This window comes from Rhinolophus sinicus, linkage group LG06 (genome assembly GCF_036562045.2).
Source record: "Rhinolophus sinicus isolate RSC01 linkage group LG06, ASM3656204v1, whole genome shotgun sequence".
Lineage (NCBI taxonomy): Eukaryota > Metazoa > Chordata > Mammalia > Chiroptera > Rhinolophidae > Rhinolophus > Rhinolophus sinicus.
In genome coordinates, this window is record NC_133756.1 from 109,793,751 (window position 1) to 109,811,669 (window position 17,919).

The 17,919-nt window shown below is 39.2% G+C and overlaps 1 protein-coding gene across 1 annotated transcript; it reads left to right on the forward strand.

Annotated features, from left to right (window-relative positions):
• Positions 1-1,710: 1,710 nt before the first annotated feature.
• Positions 1,711-4,816, forward strand: CCDC89 (coiled-coil domain containing 89). Its single transcript, XM_019739565.2, has one exon. It carries the CDS (start codon positions 2,370-2,372, stop codon positions 3,480-3,482), a length of 1,113 nt encoding a protein of 370 aa, XP_019595124.2. The 5' UTR covers positions 1,711-2,369; the 3' UTR covers positions 3,483-4,816.
• The last annotated feature ends 13,103 nt before the right edge of the window (positions 4,817-17,919 follow it).

Here is a 17,919-nt window from a genome sequence, read left to right on the forward strand (position 1 = left end):
CTTGGATTTCTTCCTTACACATCTCTGTCATCCATACTCACCATCCAAGTGAAAAGCCCCTGAACGTCTGCCTTCTGGACTCTCATTTCCATTCTGCTTTGGCATTGCTCTCCCATCTCCTCTCCTGTTTTCACTCCCTCCCAGGCTTATTCACTAACTTCACTGGTTGGTTTCACAAAACAAACAGCCCCACATATTTGATGCAGAATTTTTCTTATTGTTATGACTTGAGATATTAAATATGACACCAGAAACAGTGACTGGAGGAATGGTCAACTCTTCACTCTGTGCTCTAGTTTTCACAGTACTAAGATCATTCTGAATTTTAAGTTTTTTATCTTGCTTTTTTCAGTTATCTTTCTAACATAAGCACTTCCATGCCATTAAATTACCTATGAACATGATAATGTTTAATGGCTACATAATATTCTGTTATATGAAAATAAAATTTTCTTAACATTTTCTCTTTTTTTGGACATTTAGGTTTTGGACTCTTAGCTGTTATAAAACCACACTGCAATGAAAAGCTTTGAGCAAAACTTCTTCTTTCAGATTATTTCCTGAGCACAGGTCTCCCCCAGAAGCTCAATCATTAGTTCAAAAGGCATAAAAATGTAAGTTCTCAGTACATGTTGTCAACTGATTTTCATTAACAGTATAAGATAGCACCTATTTCACTATACCCTTATCAGTCCTGGGTAGTCTGAAAATAAAGGGAAAAACTGAGTAAGTTGATAGATAAAATTCTGCATAATTTTAACTTGTATTTATTGGATCACGGATGGGATTCAATTCTTTGCCGTTTCTGTCCCCTCATCTGTGACTTTAATTGTTGATTTCTCTTTTAAGATGTTAAATAGCTTTATTGATTTGTGTAGGCTCTCTATAAAAATATACATTTAATGTCTGTCATATTTATGGGGGGTATTTTTCTCAATTTGATTTTTGCCTTCAACATCCATTCAACACACATTTATCTGAGTTTTCCCAAAGTGCCAGGCACGAGGCTGGTCATCAAGGATGAAGATAGACACAGTCCTCGCACTTAACACCCTCAGGGTTTAATGGGGGGCCAGGCAGGTAAACAATGAGTATAACACGGCTTTCACAGGCACCATGAGAAGTATAAATGGGCTGCAGTGGATGCACTAAAAGAGGTAAGCATAATATATTTACATGTCGGGGCCAGGAAAGACTTCAGAGAGGAGCTGATTCTTAACTAAGTATAAAACACTCAGTAAATTACTTGAGTGACAAGGGAGAGGTGGGAAAAGGCATTCTAGGCAAAGGGAACAGCTATGGACAGGGCCAGAGAGGTGGTCTTTTAGGGGAACTTCAATAGTTGGGTTGGTCTAGGGAGTAAACTGTCAGGCAGGTGTAGAGGAAGGAGAGCCTGAAAAGATCTCAGAGGTCACATAATTTGTAAAATTATACCTAACTTTGGATGTTCAACAAAGTCAAACTAAGCTTTTCCTTACTTACCTCTTACATGATGTTTAAACTAAGCTCCCAATCCAGAGCTGTCATGGTCACCTTTATTTTCTTCTAGTTTCCATTTTTAATACTTCGATTTTGTCTTACTTTTTCCATTTAACTATTTAGTCCATCTGGAATGAACTTTGTTGTATGATGGTAAGCCTCATTTGGATCTTTTTCTTCTGTTTTAATGTTTATCATATCTACATCATTCATTCAACTTCTTTCTGTAAACTTATTTTGCTAACGGATAAAAAAAGGGAGTGCTGAATATCTGATAGAGTATTTATTCTCAGCTGGTGAAAATGCTAAGGAAGAAAAAAGAAATGTCATTGGGATTTGCTCTTTTGCTGAGATGAGCCAAACACTACAGTTCCAATCTCACAGCCATTTAGGGTCCTGGCTCTCAGAGCTCCCCTGCTAGTTTGTATTTATGGACTGCAACATGTTAAGGGCCAACCCTGTTGCCAAAGACAATAATTTATTCTCACGTCAACTGAAGTGGGGAAAGGGAGGAGGAACATGTCACAGCTTGATTTGTTTATTCCTAGGAAATTAGGAGGATTCAGGTTTCTTCCCCTGACGCTGGCTGGCTGGAAATCCAGTGGGGCTGGCATCTCTGCTCTGTGCAGTATAGGCCAGACACTGAGCTGTGAGCTGAGAGCTGTGATTGGTTAGAAAGTCAAGCATAATCTGACCAGATTGGTTCAGGACTCCTCCAGACCCTGCTGTTGTTACTTCACAGCATTCTGAAGACGGGTCCACCAATCACAGGGCTCCTTACTGGAAAAATCAGCTGCTGGAGAGCGCCAGGAGTCCCTAGCAACGCTGTGGCTTTTGAAATCTGAGGGGGAAAAGACTGTGTAGTCAGCTGACGGTGGAGGAGAGTGCTTATGCCTCTGGAAGAGCAGGCTCTCAGGATGGGCTCTCCACCCTCTGCAGAGCCCTTAGATACACAGAACAAAAAACTGGAGAACCAGGAAGAGGAGATGGAGTGTAAGGAACTGGACAGCCTGAGGGAAGCCTTGGCAAACCTCCGGGAACTGTCGGAGGAGGAGAAGAGCGAGACGGCGTTGCTTCGCTCCCGCATCCAAGAGCAGTCCCAGCTCATCTGCATCCTGAAGCGGAGGTCAGATGAGGCCCTGGAGCGCTGCCAGATCCTGGAGCTTCTCAACTCAGAGCTGGAGGAGAAGCGGATGCTGGAGGTCAAGAAGCTGAAAGCCAAGAGTGAGCATGCCCAGAAGCTGGAGAAACGCTTTATGACCCTGGCAGCCAACCATGAGTTGATGATCCGCTTCAAGGACGAACACAAGCGTCAGAACGTCAAGCTGAGAGAGGAGAATGAGAAGCTGAGGCTGGAGAACAACAACCTCTTCAGCCCTGCTTTGAAGGACCAGGAGGCCAAAGTCCTGCAGCTCACCCTCCGCAGCGAGGCCCTGGCCAAGGAGCTGGAGACTCTGAAACAGAGGTGTGCCCAGGATGCCTGCCAGGCACGGGCCCGAGAAAAGGAGCTGCTGGAGCAGCAGAGCCAGCAGGCCTGCACCCACGCCAAGGAGACGGAGCGGCTGCACAGCCAGCTGCAGAGCCTCCAGCAGCAACACCAGCTGACCGTGGAGCAGATGGCGAAGGCCGAGCAGGCCCACAGCGCCCTGAGCCAGGAGCTGCAGGCCAGGCTGCAGGCCGTGACTCACGAGAAAGACGAGCTGCTGCAGCTGTCCATGGAGAGGGGCAAGATGCTTCAGAACAAGCAAGCGGAGATCCGCCAGCTTCAGGGGAAGTTGGAGACGGCAGATGCAGCCCGGAGGCAGGCGCTAGAGCGGTTTGAGCGAGAGGCAGTGGCTGTGGACAGTAACTTGCGAGTCCGGGAACTTCAGCGCAGGATAGACGGGATCCAGAACGCCTACGATGAGCTCCGGCTGCAGTCCGAAGCCTTCAGGAAGCACAGTCTGGATCTTTTAAGCAAGGAGAGACAACTCAACGCCAAACTCCGCCACCTCTTTCCATAAAAACTTCTGCTTCCTCCAGCCTCCAATTTAGAATACAAATATGTGTGCCTTAGCATTATGGCGAGGGTAACGATCGTATTCCATTTATTATACTTTTAAGCACAAAAGTCAACTCAAAGAAAAGCTGCTTTACTATGATCTTATTGTTGTTAGCTATGGAAGGCTAACACTAAGTTTTAGTCCCACCACCTAGAATATACAAGATGGACCAGATTCTCTCTCTGCCTTTGAAACCTTCCTACATTCGCTGTCAGTATCTCCACCTGTCCCATAATTTATTTATTCTCAACCTCAAATATCTTCTTATATCCTAAGATTTTAAATGAGCATCTCCTATAGATTTAAGTGAATCTTAAATGTGCAATGAGATGTGCTATTATGAAAAAAAAATTAGCATAATTAGCCCTTGTAGTCTCCCATAGGTGAGACTGTAGGCTGTAACAGTTAACAGCATAATGACAGCATTGATAACTTGTAGAAAAAAAGGGTCTGATTTTGCAACAGGCCAAACAATTACTCGCTTCACCTGCTTTATAGCAGAAGCCTTTATTTTATTTTATTTTATTTTATTTGCACTAGCTTGGAAAACAAAGATTGAGATCATTAAGCAAATTTTATTATAGTCATTCTGTATGAGCAATAAGATTCAAATAAGTGGAATCAAGCAGTGTTTATTTTTCCTGCAAGATTAGATCACATTCCATTTTCTTTGTTTTTCTCCTTAATTAAAATAGGATTTAGCAGTACAAGAATGCAAATATCAGCAGTTTCGTTTAATATTACATAGTATGCTAACAGACAAAAGGTTCCAATTTGGGGTAACAAGTCATAGCAGACTGGATATGATACATACAGCAATGCATAGTGATTGCATTGTTTCTATTAGCATTTTTTTTGCAGTTAACTTTTTTAAAACATCTAAATAGAATTTATATATGTATACTTACAACATTTTTGTAGGAATACCTAAATAGTTTTAAGAGCAGATAAAATATATATATTTATATAAAGTTCTTAAAGACGTAGTTATAAAAAATCCACTATGCTTCTTTATTTCCCTGTACTACATTATTATGAGTACGTCTCAAAATAGATTGTAACGGAGTATTTTTACCACCCATTTGGTGCCAAGAGTGCCGAGAGTTCCCTAATGATTTGGATTTATTTAAAGATATTACTTGGTACATTTTTAATAAACAATTTTCATTCAAGTGTTGCTTACCTTACCTCAGGCAGTTTTTAAAACCTGTTGTTGTTTTTTTTTCATGGTTCTATTAATATTGTGGTATTAAACACAAATTTCAAGGAACCACACTGCTGGCTTGAAAGGACTATTTATTTCCTCTTCCTCTTGACCAGCAATCAGGATACAGGATCTGTTTTAATCATGGTTATCCTCTACTGAGCCCCTGCTGCTTATCACTGTACTGAAGCACTTGGGCTGGATTGCGTTGTTTAATCCATAGGGCCATACCGGAAGGTAATTATGTTCATTTCTGTTTCCAAGAACAGGAAACAAGAATTCAGTAATTTGCTGGTCACTGGGGTACAGGGCTTTTGATGACACCACCACACTGAAAGATGTGTTGACTGTCTACTGCGTACCATACTCTGGGTTAGGCACTGAGAATAAGCATGAAGAAGCGTGTTTTCTGCCCTGGAAGATCTCCCACATGTCTAGTCTAGAGGCAAAAAAAGCAATTACATACAGTGTGGTGTATTTTCACAGGGGGTGTTATGAGATCACAGTGGGTACATGCACACACACACACACACACACACACACACACACACACACACAGCAGCTAACTCTGCCTAGGGGTAAGGGTTGGGACAGTAGAGAGGATTGCCAGGGATGGCTAACACAGGAGTTGATATATAAGCTGGTTCTGAAATAACTAGTAGGATTTCATCAGATAGAGAAAAGAAAGAAAAGTTTGAGATAGCATCATGTAGAAAGTCATGGATGTTTGTAAAAATGTCCAGAATATTTGGGGAAATCATAAGTAGTTAGGAGGAGGTACAGAGAAGCATGTCTGCAGATAAAACTGGAAGAATAGTTTGTAAACAATACATGAATTTCAAAAGGTGAGCTGGTGCCTTATGTTGGGGGGAGAGCGAAAGAGAGGGGCAAACATACATATAGGAGCCACAAACCAGCCCTCCTCTTCCCACCCAGGTTTGGGTGGCTCTGCCAGGTCCTTGGAGTACATGCTACCAGTGTCCCTTCCTCTCTCCCCCCTGCACCTCTCCACCTACCTGTCCAAGCTCCACCCACTCAGCCCAAACAGCCCTCTGGTGGTGGTCTCTCCTACCTAAGTTTTGTGCACAGCCTTCTGTGCACAAACCAAGAAGTGGGAGAGGCTCCTGGGCACAGGCCAAGTAGGTCCTGGAAGCAGGCTGAAGGTCATCTGGGCAGGGAACCCTGGGCCCTGACACCCAAGTGCCATCTAGTAGAGGACTTGGCCCCCGGGACTCCTTGTTGAGTGGGGAAGGGTGTGTCTGGAAGAAGAAGGGGGTGGGCGAGGTAGGGGGGTAGGGGTGCATGTCCCCTAAAACAGCACAAAGGAAGGGTCTCAGTTGCCAATGTCCTAGAGCAGTGCTGTTCAAAGTCATGCTAAGGCGTTTGTAGTAGGTTGAACCATGTCAAATTGCCCTTTTGTAGGTCACAAATGATTAGCTATGGGCCATTTCATAATGTTCCCTCTAATGCCCTTTTGAGTATCAAAGATATTAAAAGGAAAGAAAGTAATGAGAATAGAAGGTCAAAGATGGACGCATAGAAAACAGCTGAGGAAAGGAATCCACAACACAGAAAGTAAGAGGTGTGTGAAACTATCATGTGTCAGGCTTATCATGTCACCATCATACCAACTCTTCAGGGAAGTTCAATTATCACTATTTTACAGATGAAAAAAGTGAGACTCAGAGAGGGTGACTTGCCTCCAACCAGGGAGCTCTGATGACAGGAGTGAGATTTGAACCCACACTCCAGTGTCAGGATTGGCTTCATGGGTGGGCCACCTGCCTGGGGACACTGTACTTGCTTTAGTGCTCCACTGTCACTGCCTTGAGAGTCTTAATAATTGTGTGACAAGGGGATCCACATTTTCACTTTGTGGTGGGCACTTCAAATTAACGTAGCTGGGACTGCTTTCTGGCTCTAAAACCCATGCTTTTCCCCACTATACAAATCACCTTCTAACTAGACACAAAAAGGCATTGTTTTTTCCCTTCTGTGCTCCACAGCACCTGGTATTCCGCTCTCTCAGTCTTAACTTGCATTGAATCTGTGAGCCAGAGCCCGGTTGGTTAGAGGATGAGCAGCTATGTTAGTTACTGTGGCCTGTTGCTCTGTAAGGTGATGCTTATCACTGGAGCAAATTGACAAAATGTACACGGATCACTGCCAAACTACTGCCCTTGAGGGGAAGTTTAAAAACAAAACAGCAAAACTTCTTTCTAAAGCAAGCCTATATCCCTAATGATTTTTTCTGCAATATTCCACAAGCAGTAACTCTAAAATGAGAGTCAGCAGAACAGATTCTAAAGCCAACGTGCAAGGAGCACTATGTAGCTACGTGTATTTCCTACATTGTAAGCCCTTCTGTTTGCCTGCAAGGAATTTGTCTGGTTGAAAAAGAAAATCAGGAAAGAGAGCTAGAAAAGGAAGGAGAGCTATAGGAAAAGTGAATCGGCTGCCTGATGTTTTTATGATACCGACTCGGCTTCAATTCGTGAAAATTAATTTAATTTGTTTCTAGTTAAAAAACATTACTAGAAAATCTATTTCTCCCCAACTTCTCTATATTAAAACTAAGCAATTAGTTAAAGAACATTGTTTGAAGGAGTCACCGCCCAGGAACTTGCTGTCCTAGCCAGCCCTTGTTGACGCAGATACCTGTGGAATGGCTGTGGTGGGCTCAGGGCAGGAATGATTCTCTGCAGCACACGATGGCAAGAACAAGACACTGGGCAGACATTTGAGATACGACCTTTTGGCATGTGAAGAAAGTAAAGAGGACCATGAGCCTAACTGCTCTCTCAAAAGCTGACCCTGCCTTTCTAGATGACTTGTGTTCCACTGTCATTGTCCAAATTGGGCCATCCATATGCAAACACCTCAGCGAAGCATCTTCATGGGGTGTGTTGCCACCATGCCTGACTTAGACGAATCAGGATCTACCCCTGGATGAGAATGAGGCCAGTCTGCCCCATAGAGTGGAAGGGATTCTGCCAGCAAGGATGAAGGGAGGTGGACGTTGGGTGGGCCACCAACAGTGTCTGCTGAACCACATCTGCTTAGATGGACAGAGCTTTATCAGGTAGTATTTTTTTATTATTTTTTAAAATCTTGGCCTCTTAAAAAAGTTGTCAGAATTTTGGTAGGTGGCCAAGAATGGGCTTTTCTAATCATTTGTCCATCTCCCTAAGGACAAACTGGATATTATTTTCCAAACACTGAAAATTTATTAAATATAAGAGCCTAGGGCTATACAGATGCATCTCTCTACTTGATGTTGTTCTCTGCAAGCCTTCTGTTTATCTGACTTGGAAAAAAGTCTAAGAAAAACGTTCCTCTTAGACAGATCTCCCTGGCCATTCATTACGCATTCAACTGACTACAGTGTCCCCTTACCCAACCCCCTCTCACTCCCCATTTCCACAAAGGGAGTTGTCTTAGCTATTTGCCAGACTGTCCCTACTTAATGGTCTAATCCACTCTTATTTGTGCTAGTCTAAAACAATCTTCCCTTTCATGTTTAAGATTATTTACTACAACATTGTTTCTAATAGCAAAAAATTGGAAAGAGGCTACATATCATCAGTAAGGAACAGATTAAAGTGTGGGCACTTGATATCTTGGAATACATTGCAAATAAATAAAAAGCAAAAGAGGGAAAGAAAGAAAGAAGTAAAGAGAGAGAAAAGAAAGAAAAAGAAAGAAGCTCCTTATGTAGAGATATAGAAATATTTTCCAGATATATGTAGGGGGGAAAAGCAGGATGCAGAATAATATCTGTAGTATACTTTTTGTCTAAGAGGGAGAGGCAGAGAGGGAAACAAGAATGCAAACATATTTACTACCATCTGCATAAATACATATTGGGGAAAATAAATGCTAATAAAAGTGGTTGTTAGTGGTGTGGAGGGGTACAGGGACCAGAGTGGTAAGGGATTGGAGTGGAAAGGAAACTTCTCAGTGTATACCTTTTCATATCATTTGACTTTTGACTCATGTGAATATATTACCTAGACAAAAATGTAATAAAATTAAAAATAAAAATAAAGGCATCTTGCACATAACTGCTTAACTTCCTAGTGAGCTCTATTTCTGTGTAGATGACTCGAAAAGCCTACAGCTTTTTCTTTCTCCAAGGACTGAGTAGACAAGACATATTTTATGTAGAGCCAAATATGGCCTGACAGATCTGGGTCAGGCCATTCAGCTGGAAGCTGCTGCTTTCAAAACTGTTCAACAACATATGGCTAATGGCAATGTCTTTTTCTACCTTAACGAGTGCCTCCTAATGATTACTATTTCTCTCCAAAATTTAAAGAATTATTATTAAATTAAATTCTTAAATATATTAACTTTTCTCATGGATTTCCACATCTGTGTGAGACCTAAATTTTAGATTTTAGCCTATTTTCTCGTATATTCAAGTTTTTAGGGTTTGGGTATGGATTTTTGGTTTTGCCCTAACAAACAAAAGATTGTAGGTGTAGAGAAGCCATTCTGATCTTTCAGTTTCATATTGAGAGACTATTACTGTGCTAAGTGCTGGGACGCAACGTGAGCAAGAGAGAGATGTCATCCTTACTGAATTTGCATCCTAGTGAGTGAGAAAAATACTGAAGATGGGATGACATGGGAGGGTAGCAGCGTTTCCCAACATAATGTAGGAGAGTTTAGGGAAAGCCTTCCCAGAAGTGGCATTTAAGCTAAAGCCTGCATCTCTGTAAGACTCATCCAAGAGGAGAGATGAGGAAAACATGAGTACAGTAGCTCAGAACCCTTCACAGCGCCCACTGTTCCTGGTAAGAAAACTGACTTTTCCAATAGCCTCATCATCGAGGGCTACAGAATAAGCAGTCATAGTAAACTCTAATAAGAGACTCTGGTCAGATTAATCCCATTGTGCTCACATCTATATTTACCTCCTTCCCTGTCAGAAGTCAGAGCCTTCGTAATCTGGCTCAATACTCCCCCATACTCATCCCCACTCAAATCCATTCACTAGGCCCAGACCTACGATCAGTGAACTAGTCAAGATATTTGTGCATGCATCGGCATCAGACTGCCTGGATTCAAATCCTATCACTTACTGGGTAATGTTAAGTAAGGCCTTCCTGGGTGAAGAGGAAACCAGAGAACTAAAACTTTCAGTAAGTGAGAGATATGACCAGGACATAGCATGAATTTCACATTGGTATAATCATACAGAGAATAGAATTATCCAAATGACTCTAGAAACAGCATTTTTAATGAATATCCTTAATAGAATACATTCCAAGGAGAAATGGAACCACCAAGAAATCTTAGTAAATTTCATTGATTAGTTTTATGGTTAGTTGTAATATTGGCATTATTTTAAAACATATTATACTTTAAAACAAAACTTTTAAACTATATCATATATATGTGTATATATATATATATATATATATATATATATATATATATATATATATGAGAGTGAGAAAATGAGGCTAAAGCAAAAAATATGATTATGGTAATGTTAGAGAGAAAATTTTCAGTGTGTAAATTAAGATATTAAAAAGTAAAAATCATTTAATGTTAAATTTGAATTGAAAATATCAGTCTAAATCTATGACAGTTTTTCTTTAAAAACAACAATGGCAACAACAACACATTTCCTAGCTCTGTGAAGCCAGAACCTAAAAGCAATCACAATCCGGCAGCAGTGTGCATCCCTAGGGTCCAGTTTGTTGTCTCCAAAAACTATTTTCCACTAAAATGAAGAAAGGCTCCTTGGAGGAATGGCTGCTTCCAAGCTGGAGTAGGAAACGTACAAGATGAACCTGAGGCAGCTGGTTGTGTCAGAAAGCAAATAAATTATCAAAGACTAATGGGGTTCTGTTGAAAAGACATGAGAGCCAAGTTGGAGGGACTCCCAATGGCCATAGATGAATAATTTGAGCATCAAAAATAATAACTGCAATTGAGTGAAACACACTAAATGTTTTAAAATTTATGAGCTCATTATGATACAACAAAAAAGAGAAAACCAAACTACAATAACAAAAACAACAAACATAAGACCCATCAATCTAACTCCTTACTCTGAAAAGTGGCTATTAAAAGGAATTAATTGAGACATTTATCTATTTCTCCTGTTTCCTATATTTCAAGGTAACAAAGTGGTCCATATGTGATGAGATAAAGTTGTTTTTCACGGAAGAATTACAGATAATAAAAGTAAAGGAATAAGAGATTTAAAAATCATCATTTTGTAACTCCTAGTGAAATAATTAATTTAGGCACTGACCATTGTTAGATGAAACCATTAGGCGAAAGGTTAAAGGAGAATTTTACAATGAAAAAATTGGACTGCCACCATTTGAAAACATCAAGCAATCTTAGCATGACTAACAACAGTACAGCTACTCATTATGTGCCTCCTGAAGTAACATGAAGAAACAGTGCCTTTTAAGAAGTATTATGGCCAAACATGTTGAACCTTAAACTAAGCCCTAAGAACTAATTTCCTGCTTATAGGAAATATAGAGCTACTGGAAATGGTAAAATGGCACCACCAGAGAGCAAACAGACAAATCTAGAATATGGGACATTCAACAGGACAACTAACCTGGTTTCTTCAGAAAATCAAATGGCATTGGGGAAAAGGGCAGAGGGATGCTGTCCTAGATTAAAAGAGATTTAAGAGATGTAAGAACCAAATGAAATGTATAGAATCATACAGATCCCAATTCAATCAAGCCATCTGTAGATAGAAATTTTTGAGACAATTGAAATGATACCAAGAAATCCACAATCATTTTATTAGTAGTAATCCTGACATTGTGGTCATAACAAAAATGCCCTTATAGGTAAAATTGTATACTGACCTGTGTAGGGATAAAATGACATGATGTCTAGGATTTTTACTTTAAAATAATTCATCAATAGAAGAAAAGTGTGGCAAATCTTGATAAAAATCTTAAATCTGGATGAAGAGTATATAGGGCTTCAGTAGACTCTTCTACTTTTATGTGTGCGTGTAAATTTTCAATCTTTAAAAAATTAAAATGAAAAGGGCTGAGTTTTCTGAAGGAGGGAGGAAGAGAAAATGCTTTGAAATTAGCAATGGGACGCAAGAGCAGCTCCACCAAGTTCTGGTTCTGGGGTGGCTGGCGTGAGAGATGAGACACCTTTCACAGGCGAAGTGGACTCCTCCTTCCTCTCAGAACATGAAAAGTTCTGCTCCTACCTTCCCAAATCTCTAACACCCAAACTTCTACACCCGCTGTCCCTTCCCCGACCAAAGCAGCAATTCTCAATGTCAGTGGCAACCACTGTGGGGCTTGATTAGTTAAGGCACACTAGTAAATTGTTACTATTTCAGTTGGTTACAAATGTTGGTCATTTAAAAGCAAAATGAACCAGATTCCAGATAAGTACACACTAGGGTAGCTCTCATTCACTTGCACTCAAAAATGCTTTCCTTAGAAGAGGATAAAGGAACGGAAATACAACCAGCACACTGGGAATTGAGCATAATCCTTGCAAATATGTAGTGCTTGCAAACATAATCCTACTGTATCCTAGACACTGTCTTGAGTCTTCAGTTTTCACCCAGTCACCAGATCCTCTCGTGATTTTACTTCCTACCCTTTACAGATTATACTTCATGAGTGAAAAGGCAAACTATATTAAAATGAGCACTCTGTCCTCAATAGCACTCTTATTCTTCTGCTGTCTCCATTCAACACAGCACCAACCCCGATTCAGCTTCATTCTCTACCATTTCTGCTCCAATTCTCTGCTATAAAAAATCCAATAAATGTACGAGGTCTGACAATTAAGTTTGCGAACTTGTTACAACAATGTTGCTAACCTTTTTTGATATCAGAGGGATTATTCATTATGAATTTGTAGCAATTGGACAAACAGTTAACCAAGTTTACTATTTGGAAGTGCTGAAAAGGCTGCGTGAAAAAGTTAGACAACCTGAACTTTTCGCCAACAATTCATGGCTCTTGCATCACGACAATGCACCAGCTCACATGGCACTGTCTGTGAGGGAGTTTTTAGCCAGTAAACAAATAACTATAGTGGAACACCCTCCCTACTCACCTGATCTGGCCCCCAATGACTTCTTTCTTTACCTGAAGATAAAGGGAATATTGAAAGGAAGACATTTTGATGACATTCAGGACATCAAGGGTAATACGATGACAGCTCTGATGGCCATTCCAGAAAAAGAGTTCCAAAATTGCTTTGAAGGGTGGACTAGGTGCTGGCATCGGTGCATAGCTTCCCAAGGGGAGTTCTTCAAAGGTGACCGTAGTGATATTCAGCAATGAGGTATGTAGCACTTTTTCTAGGATGAGTTCGTGAACTTAATTGTCAGACCCCATATGTGTTGGTGCTATAGGTGGTGCATAAAGTCATGGTCTTTGTGGAGGATTTGATACATTGGTACTCATAACTTATTTTAATCCCTCTTTTAATGTGCTTTACTGTGTTGCAGAAATGGAAAAGCTAAAACAAAGAAACACAAAGCAAACTATATTTGGACTCCTCTGTAGCTATATTTGGAAGATGCAAATGAGGCATCTTCCTTTTCCTTTGCTTTGCTTTGGCTGTTGTTGCTGCCAAGGACATTTTTGGAGACATTGGGCTTTTCCGCAACAACATCCCAATGTTCATTCACTAGTTTTATGGGATATGATAGCCAGCCCCCAGGATAGTGCCTAATGATTCCTTTTTAAAATTAGTTTCAGGTGTATAAAACAACATACTCTCATAGTATTCACATTCTTGTGTAGTACCCTTCCACAGTGAATAAGCTCTGACTCACGTGAGCAATAGAATACTTACAGAAGTGATCATATGTGACGTCTGAGGCTAGGTCATAAAAGACGTTGCTACTACTTCCTTGGTCTCTTGGATCATTCACTCTGGGGGAAGCCAACCACCACGTAGCATAGACACTCATATAGCCAGTGGAGAGGCCCATATGGAGGGGAAACTAGGCTTCCCCGGGGACCAACCTGTCAGCCACCTTGGAAGTGGACTCTCTAGCCCAAGTCAAGCCTTCAGATGACTGCAGCCCCACACAATATCTGACTAAATCCCATGAGAATTCTGGAGCCAGATTGTATAGCCAAGGTATTTACAAATTTCCGTCCACAGAAACTGTGAGCGATAATAAGTGTTTATTGTTGTTTTAAGCCACATATAAGCAAATATTTATTGTTGTTTAATGATTGTTTTTAGGTTTGGAGTAACTGGTTAGGCAGCAATAGATAATTAATACATGGGGTTGAGAGTTTAGGCCGCAGAAGTACTCTTGAAGCCAACATTCCAGCTTTCTACTTCTCACTTTCTCAACTGGGGCAGAGATAACTGTTCCTAAACAGGCCTGTTTGGCCACACTGTACTGAGAGGCATTCTTGATCACCCAGCCTAATACTCACTCCTCCGGTCCTTCCAATGACTGTGTGAGCCCGCATTCTGTCACATCTCTCTCTGCTTAAAATAGCTGGATTGGTATCTGTCTCCTGCAATTGACCTTAACCTAATAAAAATACCCATCTGAAATCAATAGCTAGACATTAGAGGCATTCCTGTAAAAGTAAGGAATAAGACAAGGAAGTTGGCTATCAAGAGTATTATTTAACATCAATCTGGAAATGCTATATCATTATCGTATTGCAAAGGAGGCAAGATTTTCATTATATATAATAAGGTGATATAATTGTCTACCTGAAAAATTTGAATGAATAAGCTGAAAATGAAAATTATTAAGAAAGTTCAGTGGGTTAGTCAGCTAAAAATTTAACAAAAAAAATCAATAGTTTTCCTGTGTAGCAACAATAACCATTTAGAAAACATAAAAGAAGAAATAATCCAGTCCAGTAGCAAAAAATACATAAATAACTGGGAAAAATTTAATTAATAAATGTAATGTGATTTCCATGAAAATTCCAGCTATTTTTTGAACTTGGAAAATATTATGACGTTATCCAGAAGAATAAATATTCATGTATAGATAGACAATTCTGAGATAGTAAGACTAACAAAGGACTTTTCTTATGAGATATTAAATATGTTATAAAACTACAATAAAAATGGAGTGATTTCACTTCCAGAATGGTGAGACTGTCAAATGAAATAGAAGAAAAGACCAGAAATAGATCCAATTACATGTAAGAATTTGATATATGGCATACATGTTGGGAAATAAGTGGGGCAAGTGTGAATTGTTCAATAAATTTTATTGTGGCAGATCACTTTTTGAAAAATTATATTCCTGTTACATTTTGTACCAGAATGAATTCCATTTGAATCTAAATGAAATAAACTATGTCTCGTGTTGTTAAAAAAAAAAACCTCTTAGTAATATAAACATAAGTAATTAAAGAAGTTCTAAAGCACATAGATAAATATTAGTATTATTTAGGCTAATAAAGCCTTTTTTGGTTTAACATCACAGCTAGAAACCATGAAGAAAATTTTAATAGATTATTTTAAAATTATAGCAAAACAAGCAATTTCACCCCTTCCCTCCCCCAGTAAATGATCACCTGGGGGAAAATTGGAACATATGTAAGAGACAAAGGTATATTTTCTTTATAATGTAAAGAATTCTTATAAATCAAGAAGGAAAAAGGAAAACATTTTCCCTGACAAACATTTTCTCCCATCTCTAAGAAAAAATGAGCTAAGGATGTGAAAAGGCTGTTTACATTAGAAATCAATTGGTCACATGAAAAACATTCAACTCTCTAATAATCAGACAAATGGAAATTCACACAAAAAGATGCCACGTTTTATTTTTGGAGTGGCACATTTTAAAAAGAACACGTCCACTGTCGTTGAGTGTGTAAGAATAAAATACTGTCATACACCATTGGTGACAAATACCTTTCCATAGGTAATAAGGGTCTATTTATAAAAATTGTATTTATAGAAATTCTACTTCAAAGAGTTTATCCTAAGGAAGTTATAGGATAAGTGAACCAAGATGATTGTACAACATTATCATGTGGTTTATAATAGTGAAAATTTCAATACAACCTAAGTGCTGTCAATGAGGAACTGACTGAATAAAATTTGCCAAGTTCATGAAATGGAATTCTAGACAGTCATAAAAAATAAGCATGTGGAGGGTAAGATCCATCTACATTTTTACATATTTTTTATTTTTTTGCAATGATCATTATAACTAGAAAAAGAAAAACAAAACAGTTGTGAAGAAGGAGAGAGTGAGAAAAATAAGGAAAAGAAAAGGAAGGAATGGTGAAGGGGAGGAGAAGCAATTTTTTGGGAGTTTTACTCGTTTCATTTGCTTTTTATCTTCTGAGGCTAGATTGTAAAAACTTCCTTCTCTTGCAGTTTTCTACTTTTCTCTTAGTCCAACTGGAGAGGCTCTCAAGCCATGTATATTTAAACCAAAATGTTGTAATTTGGAGAAAAATAAAACAAATCAAACCCTGATTTCGAATTTGCCTAAGGAGAAAATGCAGTTAGATGGGCAGTCCAGAGCATGTATCACCTCGAACTGTTCTGTGTTCTACTTTAGCAAAACCTTTTCTAGTAGGAAGGTTAAAAGGACATGGAGGCCCTTTATTTATTCTTCTAGATACCATAGGTCATACTTATTTTGCCCCTTGCAGAATTGTTTTCATTTGTTGAATTGTAGGGTTATGCCTTCAGCCAAAACTGGAGAACTTCTTCATTCATTTATTCAACAAATACTTATTGAAGCATAAGCTGTGCCTTGTACTGTTCTAATATTTGGGACCAATCAGCGTCCAGCTTTCTTTGAACTTGCTTTGTATCTCTCTAACGAACAGCCATACAAAAGTAGTTATTGTTGAAGCTATAGGCTACTTTATTGAATATCCTACTGATAAGTTTCTTTAAGACCTAAGAACTGGAAAGTGGTTAAGGAATTAATATGCTGCTTATGATATGTACTTATGAGCAAACAAAGTTTGTTTCCATTTTTTATTTGGGCTTCCAGGAAGCTTAGTCTATTGTTAGCTCAATTTGAGTAACTGTATAAGATATCATGTTCATGCTATTCCAATACTAACCTTTCTCTTTGGGAACTCCTTATCTTTCTATTTCATCTATATTTTCATTGGCCTTGCTTTTTTAAAATTTGAATTGTTTTGTTTCTAATGTATTTGTGAATGGCTTCAAATCTCAAATACCTTGTGGGATTAAGATAAACAACATCATGAGGAAACAGACAAATCTAGAATGTGGTGCATTTTTCAAAACAACCGAACTCGTGTCTTCAAAAAGCCAATACTAAGAAAAAGTAGAAAGTGGAAGGGACTAATCTAGTTTGAGAAATGGTGTGAAAATCCACAATAACAACAACCAAATGCAGTTAAGTGACCCTTGACTGGACCCTGGCTCAAAATAAAACATTCTCTATAAAAGATTATTCTGAGGAAAGCTGAGGAAATTTGAATAGGGCCTGAGTAATAGATATTAGCAAATAATTGTTCATTTCCTCAAGACCTGATAATAGTATTATGATTATGAAAGAGAACGTCCTTATTTTTAGAGATGTATACTGAAGTATGTTGGGGTGGTATGTTTTGTCTGCAACTTTGGGATGATTCAGCAAAATTAGTAATTATTTTACATTTATATGCAGGTAAAGCAAATGGCAAAATTTTAGTTGTTGAATTGTTGACTCTCAGTATTGGGGTAGTATTGTTAAATTTGAGTGGATACTGTACTATTCTTTGACATATTCTGTGTATTTGGAAGTTTTTATAAGAAAATCTTGGAAAAATTAAATTATGTATGAATGATTTACTTATTCACCTCTATTTCTTCTAGTAGTCTAGAAGTACTGAAGTGAAAAGATCTTGTATTATGACGGGAAGGGAAAGGAGCAATTTCAAGAGGGAGCTCTGATCACCAGTTTTAAATTCCAGAGAAATCCAGGATGATGAAGATTATTCATAAATTTGGTATCTGAAAGATCAATTCTGAGCGAGAGCGGTTTCACTGGAAGTGGAAGCCAGAATACAGAGTTGAGAAGTGAGGGCAGAGAGGGCAGACCACTGTTTTAAGAAACCCGTGGTTTTGTTGTTATTTTTGCCGCTGTTACTATGACATCACTGGAGAGCTGGAATTACTCCCACTCCTGAATTCCCTGAACTCTCGCGATACTAGAGCCTGGTGGAGCGCGAAATGCCGTGGGAGGGGCTGGGGCGA

Coding starts and splice junctions, on each gene's coding strand:
- CCDC89 (XM_019739565.2), top strand. CDS start 2,370: ATGCCTCTGGAAGAGCAGGCTCTCAGGATGGGCTCTCCACCCTCTGCA.